A 13,211-nucleotide genomic window follows, 5' to 3' on the forward strand; every position below is an offset into this window, starting at 1 on the left:
GTTTGGATGAACAGGCTGACATTGGGCTACTTTAGGCTGCACCGGGGGACGAGGCAGGGATGTTCCAGCTCCCTGCTGTTGTTCGCACTGGCCATAGAATCGCTGGCAATTGCGTTGAGAGCCTCAATGGAGTGGAAGGGGCTGGTCCGGGTGGGGAGTGGAACACAGAGTCTCACTATACGCGGACGGTCCGCTCTTAGATGTGTCGGACCCATTGGAGGGGGTGGAAGAAATTATGGGGATTCTGGGGGATTTTGGCCAGTTTTTGGGTTACAAATTGAATATGGGGAAAAGTGAGATGTTTGCGATCCAGGCAAGGGGGCATGAGAGGCAATTGGGCAGCTGCCGTTTAGAGTGGTAGGGCGAAGCCTTCAGTACCTAGGCATCCAGGTGGCGCGGGAATGCGAACAGCTGCACAAGCTAAATCTGACCTGACTAATAGACCAAATAAAGGAGGATTTTTCAAGGTGGGACATGCTCTCGTTGTCACGAGCTGGGAGGGTACAGACAGTGAATATGACGGTTCTCCCAAGATTCCTGTTTGTGTTTCAGTGCCTCCCCATCTTTATTCCTCGGTCCTTTTTTAAACAGGTCAACAAGGTGATCTCGGGCTTTGTATGGGTGGGTAAGACCCCGCGAGTTAAAAAGGGAATGTTGGAGCGCAGCCAGGGGACAGGTGGGCTGGCACTCCCGAACTTTAGCAATTATTACTGGCCGGCGAATATAGCCATGATTAGGAAGTGACTGGGGGGGGGAGGGGGGGGGGGGGGGGGGGAAAGAGGATCGATGTCGAAGCGAGTAGAGGCGGCATCATATAAGGGCACTAGTTTGGGGGCATTGGTAACAGTGCCTCTGCTGTTCCCTCTGGCACGCTACTCCACCAGCCCCGTGATGAAAATGAAAAATGAAAATCACTTATTGTCACAAGTAGGCTTCAATGAAGTTACTGTGGAAAGCCCCTAGTCGCCACATTCCGGCGCCTGTCCGGGGAGGCTGGTACGGGAATCGAACCGTGCTGCTGGCCTGCTTGGTCTGCTTTAAAAGCCAGCGATTTAGCCGAGTGAGCTAAACCAGCCCCTATTTATCCTCAAATCACCACCACTTTCCTGCACCCCTTCTCATCTGTAAAGAAACACAACTTTTTTGACAAAGCTTCTGATCACCTCTTTGGACCTAACCAAAAACACTTGCTGCTTCTCTCCTCTGAGAAGCACTTTTTGATTTTTGTTTAAATTAATTATACAAGCTGTAATATTTTTTATTGGATATTTTTCTTACAGTTAGCTACTGAAAATATTTGAACTACACAAGGTTCTCCCCCCAGCCCACTGAGCAATTTCTCCCAGGTTCACCCCTGCCCCAGGCCTGAACTCGAATCTTTAATTCCTTTCTTATTTCCTCATGGCACCCTTGGTACGGGAATTGAACTGTGCTGCTGGCCTGCTTTAAAAACCAGCTATTTAGCCGAGTGAGCTAAACCATCCCCTGGTGGTCATGGCCCTGAGAGTCTGGGGGCAGTGGAGGAGATATGTGGGAGCAGAGGGAGCATCGGTCTAGGCTACAATTTGCAATAAGCACCGGTTTGCCCCGGGGCGGTTAGATGGAGGTTCTGGAGATGGCAGAGAGCAGGGATCGAGAGGATGGGCGATATGTTTATAGAGGGGAGCTTTCCCAGCATGAGGGAATTGGAGGAGAAATTTGAACTGACGGGAGGGAGTGAATTTAGATACCTGAAAGGGACTTCCAATGCAGGCAGATCTCAACCTCCCCGCTCCTACCCCCAAGGGGAATACAGGACAGGGTAGTTTCCAGAGCGTGGGTGGGAGAAGGGAGGGTTTCGGACATTTATAAGGAACTTATGGGGTCAGAGGAAACGCAGACTGAGGAGCGGAAACACAAGTGGGAAGAGGAGTTATGAGAAGAGATACAGGATGGTCTCTGGGCGGATGTGTTGAGCAGAGCCAACGTGTCCACAACATGTGCTAGGCTCAGCCTGATACAGTTTAAGGTTGTTCACCGGACCCACATGACAGTGGCCCAGATGAGCAGGTTCTTTGGGATAGAAGACAGGTGCGCCAGGTGTGCGGGAGGACCAGCAAACCATGTTCATATGTTTTGGGCATGGCCGAAACTTAGGGGATTCTGGCAGGGGTTTGCGGATGTCATATCCAAGGTGTTGAAAACAAGGGTAGCGCCAAGTCCAGAGGTGGCGATTTTCGGGGTGTCGGAAGATCCGGGATTCCAGGAGAAGGAGGCAGACGCTCTGGCCTTTGCCTCTCTGGTAGCCCGGAGACGGATATTATTAGCTTGGAGGGACTCAAATCCCCCAAAGTCATAGACCTGGCTAACTGACATGGCTAGCTTTCTCTGTCTGGAGAAAATCAAGTTCGCCTTGAGATGGTCAATGTTAGGGTTCGCTCGGAGATGGCAGTCGTTCATCGAATTCTTTAGGGAAAATCTACCGTCAGCAGAAGAGGCGGGGGGGGGGGGGGGGGGGGGGGGGTGGGTTTAGTTTAGTGTAGAGTAGTGTGTTAGAAAAGGTGGAACCTGTGTGGGAGGAAAACGGCTTTTGCACTATGTTTATATTTGTATGTACACTGTTTCTTCTGTTACTGTTATAAAACCATAAATACCTCAATAAAATGTTTATAAAAAAAACTTTGGGTGCCGTTGGGGCAGCACGGTGGTGCAGTGGTTAGCACTGCTGCGTGCGACCTTGAGGACCCGAATTACATTCCGACCCTGGGTCACTGTGTGGAGTTTGCACATTCTCCCCGTGTCTGCGTGGGTTTCACCCCCACAACCCACAGATGTGCAGCTTAGGTGGATTGATCACGCTAAATTGCCCCTTAATTGGAGAAAAACAATAATTGGGTACTCGAAATTTAAAAAAAAACTTTGGGTGCCGTCAAGCTCAAGCAAGTTGGAAACAAGTGAAAGTGAAAATCGCTTATTGTCACGAGTAGGCTTCAACTGAAGTTACTGTGAAAAGCCCCTAGTCGCCACATTCCGGCGCCTGTTCGGGGAGGTTGGTACGTGAATCGAACCGTGCTGCTGGCCCACTTGGTCTGCTTTCAAAGCCAGCGATTTAGCCCTGTGCTAAACAGCCCCTAAACAAGGTAAGGGGATGGCATCAATGTCAAGGATATTTACGGCAGGAACAAAAGTAATGGCAGGATGTTTTTATAAGTGCCAGAGTACTGCACAGGAAGTATGTCCAAATCTTTTAATGTGTAGTTGAGTAAAACAAGTAAGATGAACAGATGTTTACACAAGTGCTTTTACGAGCTAACCGGTGTTCACAGCTGTTTAAAAGCATAAGTGCCTTTAACTATTTTGATGTGCTTACATTGTTTCCCTTAATTCAACTTTTAATTCAAGAAGCCCCCACCCTCAGCATCCCTGGCTCTGATCACAACTGTCCTATCTGTCACCCTCAGCTCTTCTCGGACTTCAGTGGAATGAAGGATCTGGAGTTGCCAGCTGAAGATGTTGTGGGTAGTGCTGGGAGAGATTTGAACAGAGCAAAGGGGGGGGGGGGGGGGGGGGGGGGGGGGGAGAGAATTGAGTGGTGCAGGGCGCGGTGTTGGGGGGGAGGATGCATGATGCTAGGGTTTGGGGGAGGGGTCAGATAATAGAGCTGGGGATGTGAGATGGTTCTGAGATTTTTACTGATTTAAACGGCTGGGCTCAGGAATCAGACTTCATGCCTACTCGGAGCAGCATTAAATAAATTAGTCTCACCATTAATGGAAGATCTGGTTCACTGTATTTGCCCCTATCAGTGGTGAACCATAGGTAATACTGTCATACTCAATAATATCGGACAGGTGTCAAAAGCCACCATGTAGATGAGGAAGAGAAGACTAACGATAAAGTCTCATGGAACCTCAAAGGTGGTTGTGCAAAAACTGGGTAAGCTATTTGTAGAGATGCTCTGGCTACGTTTGGACAGGTAGATGTGGAACAAAAAAGACAGTCCAACTGAGATGGACCATGTAGTAGAAGAGAAGAGGCAGTGGAAGAGGTCAATTGTGTTGAATCCAAAAGAGAAGTCATAGCAGTCAAGAAGAATAATGCATTTGAGGCCATTTTCTGAAACCAGTTTCCCAGAAAAACTTACTTCTGTTGTGCTGTTTAAGCACGACATTATTACAAAGTCGTGAGAAAATGGACTGAGATGCTAATGAGCTAAAGTTGATATAGTTTCCTCATGGAGTGCAACTTGGTAACTTGTTTCCATAATCTCACACCAACTGTATTAGAAGGTTTTTGATCTCTTTCTGACTGTGTGATGTTTTCTGCAGGGTTTAAGTTATTGCATTCACTTGTGGATGCTCCTGCCCACAGTACCTGCAGGAGCTCTGCATCATTGTTATTGTAGGAACATTTTCAGAGACTGAGTATTGAGCTGGCCTTTATTTGGGAATCCTCCCTCTTAGTTACGGCTCAGTTAAACACAAAGACCCATGGAGACAGCAACTCTGGTTAAGATGACTTTATTTTCCAAGCGTCGTCAATGTATGAGGTAGAGTGATTTGGATAAATGTCAAAACCACTCTGCTTTACATTGCTCTAGGTCCAACAGATATACAGTTTCCAAAAATCAGTAGCCCACCCCAGTTGGACTCGATCCAATCCTTGTAGCTGTTGATTCTATTTTGACCAATGAATTTTGCTTTAGGCAGCTTGGCGACTGCGTGATCAGCTCATGATTGAACGCTATCCTGTTCCCAGGCCATCTGTTGTTTTTCAGGACCCCTGTATCCATTATCACGTGCTCTCCCCTACTCCCATTTCTCTTATCTCGGTTGGTTCCTGCTTGTACCATGGTCTGTCTGAGCACAGGATGTTGAAGCTACTGGTAAGAACTGCTTATTGAGCTGGCTGTGTTATTGCTGACCACATTATTTCTGTCTGATTCAGTCTGTCTTTCGAATGTGGTCAGGTTAGCTAGCTTAAATTCCATCGTCCATTGCGGCCACTAAATGCTTGTTCCTGTTATGTTCTAAGAATACATGTTTAATGGTTAATAATGATTACTGGGTATACTTTCTATGATTAGTCTCAATCCCCAATAAACTAACTAATGTTGAACCATTCTAATGTTACCCTAGCTATCCGGTTTTAAGGGGTCTCATCTCAGAACCACCCCCTTCAGTTATAGTGGAGCAATGGTACATACCTCAATTTCTCCGGTAATGCTATTTATTAAATCTAGAGTAATACCTTTTAGGAATTCTCTATGTCTGCTTCCATAGCTCTCATTCTGTACCTGAGCTGACATCACTGCTGCCATTTGAGAAGACAAACATTTCTTAAAGTGACATTCCCATGACACCGTGCACAGTTGAAAAACACATGGCTGGGTGACCAGAGAATCCTATCCTGGTTGCTGCTTTTACATTGTACAGGAACGAAAAATATCAATCAAATCTATTTTTGAGGACAGTGGTTAGATTTGCAGTAAATAATGGCCATCGGCATTTATATTCGACTCTGCAAGGACCCAGTGGCTGTTGGGTTCCTACTAAATGAAGCGGACTCTGAAAAGAGAGAAAGAAAATCGATGTCACATTTCAATGACAAACTTAAATGTGCAACAGTTTCTGTTACATTGTTATCATGGGGCAGTAGTGAGAACTCAGGGGACCATAAGAACATAAGAACTAGGAGCAGGAGTAGGCCATCTGGCCCCTCGAGCCTTCTCCGCCATTCAATGAGATCATGGCTGATCTTTTGTGGACTCAGCTCCACTTTCCAGCCCGAACACCATAACCCTTAATCCCTTTTGTCTTCAAAAAACTATCTATCTTTACCTTAAAAACATTTAATGAAGGAGCCTCAACTGCTTCACTGGGCAAGGAATTCCATAGATTCACAACCCTTTGGGTGAAGAAGTTCCTCCTAAACTCAGTCCACATGCAGCCCACGAGACATTTGGTTGACTGTTGCCCACACACATGGTTGCTACATTCCATGGATTTCTGTCTGCATAGTTTTTTCCTACTGGTGTGACTGAAGTGATATGCACACATTGCAAGGACAAGTGAAGTGAGGTCGCACACAACATTGACTGTGAGCGCCATGCACTCCCTCTTTGTCCAAAGTGTAAATATTTATTTTGTATTTCCCATTTGAAGTTGACGGTAGTTCTATTAATATATAAATGATTAAGCATTTTCTATAACACATTATGAAATATTTGGTGTGATGCAGATGTATTTAATCTTATTCATGGGGTGACAGTTACTGGAAAAGTCTGGGTTAAATCCGTGGCCCACTGAGATTGAGGGGCACTGATGCGGCCCACTCATGAGCCTAGGTTGCCCATCAGTGTCATGGGGTGATGCACTTTGCACAACTACCACACTAACTAAAGCAAGCCACAATATAATTACAAATGCAATATGAGCCACAGTTTTTTATATGTTTGCGATATGTGGCCTATTACCTGGCATTATAAGAATCATATTACATACTCAAGTATTTCCAGAATGGTGTTTTACGTGATAATATAGAATCAAACAAGTGTTTTAATGAAATTGAGAAGCTAGATGCGGCTTTAATATTATTCTTAGATCAACATTCTGCGTTCCGATCAGGCATCCATGACAACAGTATGTATCAGTTAACACCTCAGAAAAACACTCCATGCTACACCAGACATTTTTCCAATTTCCATATCTGTTATACTATAGCCTTTCCGATAAGGAAGCCAATACCTGCTGAATTATAATGGGCACAGTAAGAAGTCTTACAACACCAGGTTAAAGTCCAACATGTTTGTTTCAAACACTAGCTTTCGGAGCACTGCTCCTTCCTCAGGTGAATCCTCAGGAGCAGTGCTCCGAAAGCTAGTGTTTGAAACGAACATGTTGGACTTTAACCTGGTGTTGTAAGACTTCTTACTGTGCTCACCCCAGTCCAACGTCGGCATCTCCACATCATAAATTATAGTGGTGACGGCTTTCCAGTCACTAACTGATTTTGGAGATGATTTTATAAAAAGATTAAATGGGGCATGTTTAGATCTTGCATGTGAAGATGCTCCAGTTGCTTAAACAGAATATGTTTCATGTATTGTATTCTTGAAGTATTAAGCTTTGCTAAGTTTGCGAGCCTGGGTGAGTTAGAGGGGAAGTTCGGGTTCCCCCCGGGGAACATTTTTAGGTACATGCAGGTAAGGGCGTTTGCCAGATGGCAGGTGGTGGGATTCCCTCTGTTGCCCCTGCGTGGGGTCCAGGACAGGGTGCTCTCGGGGGTGTGGGTTGGAGGGGGGAGGATTTCGGACATGTACCAAGTGATGCAGGAGGTAGACGAGGCCTCGGTGGAGGAGCTGAAGGGTAAATGGGAAGAGGAGCTGGGTGAGGAGATTGAGGAGGGGATGTGGGCGGATGCTCTGGAAAGAGTGAACTCCTCCTTCTTGTGCGAGGCTTAGCCTCATACAGTTCAAGGTGCTACATAGGGCTCATATGTAGGTTCTTTGGGGGCGAGGATAGGTGTACTAGGTGCTCGGGGAGCCCAGCGAACCATGCCCATATGTTCTGGGCATGCCCAGCACTGGGGGAAGTTTGGAACGGGGTAGCAAGCACGGTGTCGAGGGTGGTAGGATCCAGAGTCAAGCCAGGCTGGGGACTCGCAATATTTGGGGTTGCAGTGGAGCCGGAAGTGCAGGAGGCGAAAGAGGCCGGTGTTCTGGCCTTTGTGTCCCTAGTAGCCCGGCGGAGGATTCTTCTTCAGTGGAAGGATGCGAGGCCCCCAAGCGTGGAGGCCTGGATCAATGATATGGCGGGGTTTATCAAATTGGAGATGGTGAAATTTGCCCTGAGGGGATCAGTACAGGGGTTTTTCAGGCGGTGGCAGCCTTTCCTAGATTTCCTGGCAGAACGGTAGGGAAAAAGGCCAGCAGCAGCCCCGGGGGGGGGGGGGGGGTCGTTTCTGTGGGTTGGGTTGAAGGGATGTGTATATGAGTTCTTTGTTTATGACGGGCGTTAATCTATTTCTTCTTTTTTGTCTTTACCGGGGGGGCGGGGTTTACTCTTTTTTGTTTTCTTAGTTGTTAATATTTTTTGTTATTGATATTTTGTGAAAATCTGAATAAAAATTATTTTAAAAAAAAAGTATTAAGCTTGCTGGCCAATTTTTCTCTGCCTTAGCTTCGACTCTTCGCAATGATTGTCATCAATGGAGCAACAAATTTGAAATTAGAGCTCAGATGCTCCTTCTCAGCAAAACACACCCACTTCTATCAAAACAGTTGACATATTATTGATCTCCAAAATTATTTAGCTTGCATGCCACTTGTATTGCTTTTACCTCTTTTGGGACAGGATCCAACAGAGTAAACTCATATTTGTGAAGTATGAGAGCAGAAAACATGTGAATTTCCAGCAGTGCAAACCATCTGGGAGGAAATACAACAGTTGTTTGAAGAAGAAACCAGGCCCAAAGTAACATAACTAGACAGTAATTACAAGTTATATTTCACCAACATTTAGATTATTGAAGATTTATTTGTACATCCTTATATCTTTTCTGAAGAGCTCTGAGATGGTATTTTGTTGTTTCTCCTGCTGCACACATTAGACTTTCGTCAGTTCCTATAGTGAAGTTTATATTGGAACATATTGCAAGCCTGTACAGGAGCTTGAGAGGGGGCAGTCCGCTTCAAGCGTGGTTGACCAGGATTCTCCCAGTCTTACTGCCGGCCATTGGGATGTTGGAAGGATTTTGCAGTTTGATACTCAAGCTGTCAGGGCGCGTTATGAATACACTTTCCTTGACCATCAAGTCTTGGGGTGGGACTCAAACCCAGAGCTTCTGGATCTGAGGTAGGGGTGCGGCCAACTGTGGAAGAGCCCTTCCTGTTGGTTCCCTTGTTCCTATTTATTTTATTTTGTCAAGCAGTTTTGCTCCATGGATCGTTAATGGAGACATACCTTTAAGTCGAGCAGAGGAAGTAAGGAACTCAAAATGTCAAAATAGTACACTGTGTTATGAAGTTTTGTATTTTGGGCAGAAGAACCCAGACTTTATCGCACCCAAGAGATTGGAGGGGTTTGTTTCACTTTGTTAGCTGATGGCCAATGGATTGGCCAGAGACAGTATTCTGCCTGGCCACTGACAGCGATTGGTTCCTATCAGTGGGGTTTCTCAGAGGGAACCCAGGAGAAGCCACTGGGCCATCAACGTGGAAGCAGCTATCTCCCTCTGCTCTTCTGCTTACTGTATGAGTGCAGTAGCTTCTAGACACTGAAAAAAGAAGCCTTCTCTCTCTCTTGAATGCTGGCTGCCTGCTGTTTCTGTGAGTCTACAGTGAAAACCGTTACAAATGGAAAGAAAAGATAACATCCATCTGAAAGTCTAGATGAAGAAAGAAACTAACTGGAAGACGTCCATCTGAAACAAAAACTCATCCTTTTACTTTAATCATTAATTTACACCCCTCTTTCCCCTCTGTGTTTGTTTGTCTGTGTGTGTAGTGGGTGGGGCCATAATAGTTAACCAGTTGCAGTTGTTGCCTATTTAATTGTAGTTACTGTTATTAATAAAAATTTTGATTTGATTTATTGTTGTCACATATATTAGTATACAGTGAAAAGTATTGGTTCCTGCATGCTATGCAGACAACGCATACCGTACATAGGGAAGGAGAGACTACAAAATGTAATGTTACAGTCACAGCTAGGTTGCAAAGAAAAGATCAAATTAATACGAGGTAGGCCCATTCAAAAGTCTGATGGCAGCAGGGAACAAGCTGTTCTTGAGTCGGTTGGTACGTGACCTCAAACTTTTGTATCTTTTTCCTGACGGAAGAAGGTGGAAGAGAGTATGTCCGGGATGCGTGGGGTCCTTAATTATGCTGGCTGCCTTTCCGAGGCAGCGGGAATTATAGATAGAGTCAATGGATGCGAGGCTGGTTTGCGTGATGGACTGGCCTACATTCACGACCTTTTGTAATTTCCTGCTGTCTTGGGCAGAGCAGGAACCATACCAAGCTGTGATACAACCAGAAAGAATGCTTTCTATGGTACATCTGTAAAAGTTGGTGAGAGTCGTAGCTGATATGCCAAATTTCCTTAGTCTTCTGATAAAGTAGAGTCATTGGTGGGCTTTCGTAACTATAGTGTCGGCTTGTGGTGGGGGGGGGGGGGGGGGGGGGGGGTGTCCAGGACAGGTTGTTGGTAATCTGGACACCTAAAAACCTGAAGCTCTCTAACCTTTCTACTTCGTTCCCATTGATGTAGACAGAGGCATGTTCTCCTCTACGCTTCCTGAAGTCGATGACAATCTCCTTCGTTTTGTTGACATTGAGGGTGAGATTACTGTCGTTGCACCAGTTCATCAGATTCTCTATCTCATTCCTGTACTGTTTCGTCATTGTTTGAAATCCGACCCACTACGGTGGTGTCATCAGCAAATTTGATATTCGAGTTGGAGGGAATTTAGCCACACAGTCATAGGTGTATAAGGGGTATAGTAGTGGGTTGAGGACGTAGGCTTGTGGGGCACCGGTGTTGAGGATGATCGTGGAGGAGGTGTTGTTGCCCATCCTTACAGATTGTGGTATGTGGGTTAGGAAGTTCAGGATCCAGTCGCAGAGGGAGGAGCCAGAGGAGGCCACGGAGTTTGGAGATGGGTTTTGTAGAAATAATGGTGTTGAAGTGTAAAAAGTTAATTGTATTTAAATTTACAAACCTGGTCTCTGTATTTATTGGGCAGCTGAAGACCTTGAGTATTTTAAAATTAAAGTTAATTTCAATTGTGTTGCGATTCCAGGTCAAATGAGACTGGAATCGACCATGCACTGGCCTAGGGTGTCATAACATAGTTTGGGGGCATTGTCCAGGGAACTTTGGAACAGTAGACAGCGATGATTTAGGGTACAATATTAATTAAACAGAGACACCAGGTTTGTAATAGTATAACAGGATGGCTCTGGAAATTGCCATGGTTTTTCTTCAGGTGGAGGAATTGCAATTGGTTTATTTCCAAGGGCTTTGAAATGACAAGCTATTTGAATTGGCAAGTAAATTAAAAATAGAGATGCCAGCTGTTAGGATACTGGACCAGACCCAAACATTTGTTTGGTGTTACGGACAGCTGGTGCCCTCAACAGTGTTTAAGAGGCTGGACCAGAACCATAACTTTTTAAAGTTTTAAGACAGTGCGGAAAGATCGATTTGTTCTAGGAGTGATGATATAAGAAATTGGGCTTGCTTATTTTTAAAACAAACTTTATTAAAAGAAAAGAAAACAATACTTAAACTTCTAAACTTCAACCCTAACACTAACATGTTACATGTAGTTTCTTAACCTTAACAAACTAGTTCCCATTAAACACCATTTTATCACCTTTTGTTCCACTTACACAGAGAAGCAAAGGCAACACTTACATTTAGGAAGCAATCTTTCTTCAGTTAGGAATATTTGTTCAGAACCCTTTCCCAAAGCCTGCCTTGGTGGCAACTTTCATGACCTCTCTGGACACAGCCTTCTGCTGTGGAACTGTTCAGAACAGCATTCTTTCTCTTTCTCTCTCTAAGCTCTGCACGGTCACTCAAACAAAGGTTCTCTGCTGGGGTTTCCAGGCTTTAACCAGTTATCCTGGCTGCTTGATTACCCACTCCCATTTATACAAAAGAACAGAGCCATGTTATTGATACATAACTAACCTCCCATTGATGGACAAAGAGGCCATCGGACTCAAATGGGCTGATAGTTGGTCAGGCAAGAGTGTCCCGAAGAACAATGGATCTGGGCATCCAGTGTATTTCCACTAACAAGTTTAAGTCCGACTGGGACAATTTAGCTTGGCCAGGTCTGGGTGTATCCCCCTGATGCTATGCTGACAGGATTTTTTTTCCTTCAGTCAGTTAAACCCCTAAATTGCCTGCTACATTGGGGTCTTATTTCTGTACCCAATTTCCTCATATCTTCCTTGCATAGGATACTGGACGAGAACCCCAAACAATTGTATTAAATTAGCAAAATTGTGAGGAAAGGATACTTCACCACAGGAGTGATGACTCCAACCAATTGGTATCTTTTATGTTTAAACAAACTTTAATTTAAACAAAGAATTAACCACATTAACATCAAAGAAAATAGCATTACAATCATCAGTTAAACAGTTCTTAAATAAAAGTAAAAACTTAAACTTACTAACTGTACCTGCTACTAACTTACATTAAGCAACACAGGACAGTTGCCACCTATAAATAAAGTTAACAAATCAGTTTTATTTGCTCAGCTGTGTAGAGACTTTTGGAGAGAGTTCCTTTCAAAAGCAGATTCTGCTCATCCTAACAGCATTTGGCAAAACTGCTGTTGAACTTAAAATCCTTCTGACTTATCAGGCTCAAATCCTATGGTAAAATGCAAAACTACAGATGGGCCTAGCTCCTCCCATTAATTACATCATCTGTAGCCCACTGTGATTTCACATTACCTGCTTAACTAGGACTAAATACAACCCCTATTAATTATCTTCTCTCCAGGGAATATCCAGCAATCATAACAATATCCCGTTAGTCCTTCATATGTAACCAAGTAAGTGGTTGAAATCAACCATGACCTCATCTTTTATGACTTTCAGTTTTCAGCTCTGATGACGAAGTTAAGACATCCTCATAGAACTGCAGATGAGAGGACAATTGTTCATCAGATAGTGGTACCACCCAAATATCGTTGGGGAATACTACAGGTAGCACATGAGGTACCAATGACAGGACATGTGGGAATTTGGAAAACTCAGGCATCAGTCAACAGGCAGTTTTTCCTGCCCAGGACTTCATAAGGATGTTGTGCACTTCTGCAGAACCTGTCTGTCAGGTAATAGGTAAACTGCAACATGGGATTAAACCAGCAATCATACCAGTGTTTCACAGTAGTAGTGGAATGTTGATGCATTTTTCAAACACTATGGTCTACCCTTAAAAGAGGAATCTGACCAGGATTCTAACTTTATGTTTAAAATTGTCCAGGACATAATTCGTACTTTAGGAATCAAATAACTAAAATCAATCGCCTATTACCCACAAATTCAGGGAGCTTTGGAGAGATATCAACAGATGCTTAAAACCATGATTAGGAATTATTACCATGAATATCTAAGTGATTGGGACAAGGGATTGGATTTATTATTATTTGCCACCAGAGATTCGGAGGCAGCACGGTATCACAGTGGTTAGCACTGTTGATTCACA

The 13,211-nt window shown here is 44.5% G+C and overlaps 1 protein-coding gene across 4 annotated transcripts in view; it reads right to left on the reverse strand.

The window, feature by feature from the left end:
* Positions 1–4,483: 4,483 nt before the first annotated feature.
* The window catches only part of LOC119967401 (24-hydroxycholesterol 7-alpha-hydroxylase), a 63,792-nt gene continuing 55,064 nt past the window's right edge, over positions 4,484–13,211 (reverse strand). For all 4 annotated transcript variants that reach the window (XM_038799913.1, XM_038799914.1, XM_038799911.1 and 1 more), the window contains 2 exons: positions 8,320–8,407; positions 4,484–5,546 (listed from right to left, as the gene is read on the reverse strand). In XM_038799913.1, coding sequence (XP_038655841.1) covers positions 5,427–5,546; positions 8,320–8,407 — 208 coding nt within the window. In that variant the 3' untranslated portion in view covers positions 4,484–5,426. The remainder of the gene's footprint in view (positions 5,547–8,319; positions 8,408–13,211) is intronic.

The sequence above is a fragment of the Scyliorhinus canicula genome, chromosome 6, assembly GCF_902713615.1.
Source record: "Scyliorhinus canicula chromosome 6, sScyCan1.1, whole genome shotgun sequence".
NCBI classification, from domain to species: Eukaryota; Metazoa; Chordata; class Chondrichthyes; order Carcharhiniformes; family Scyliorhinidae; genus Scyliorhinus; species Scyliorhinus canicula.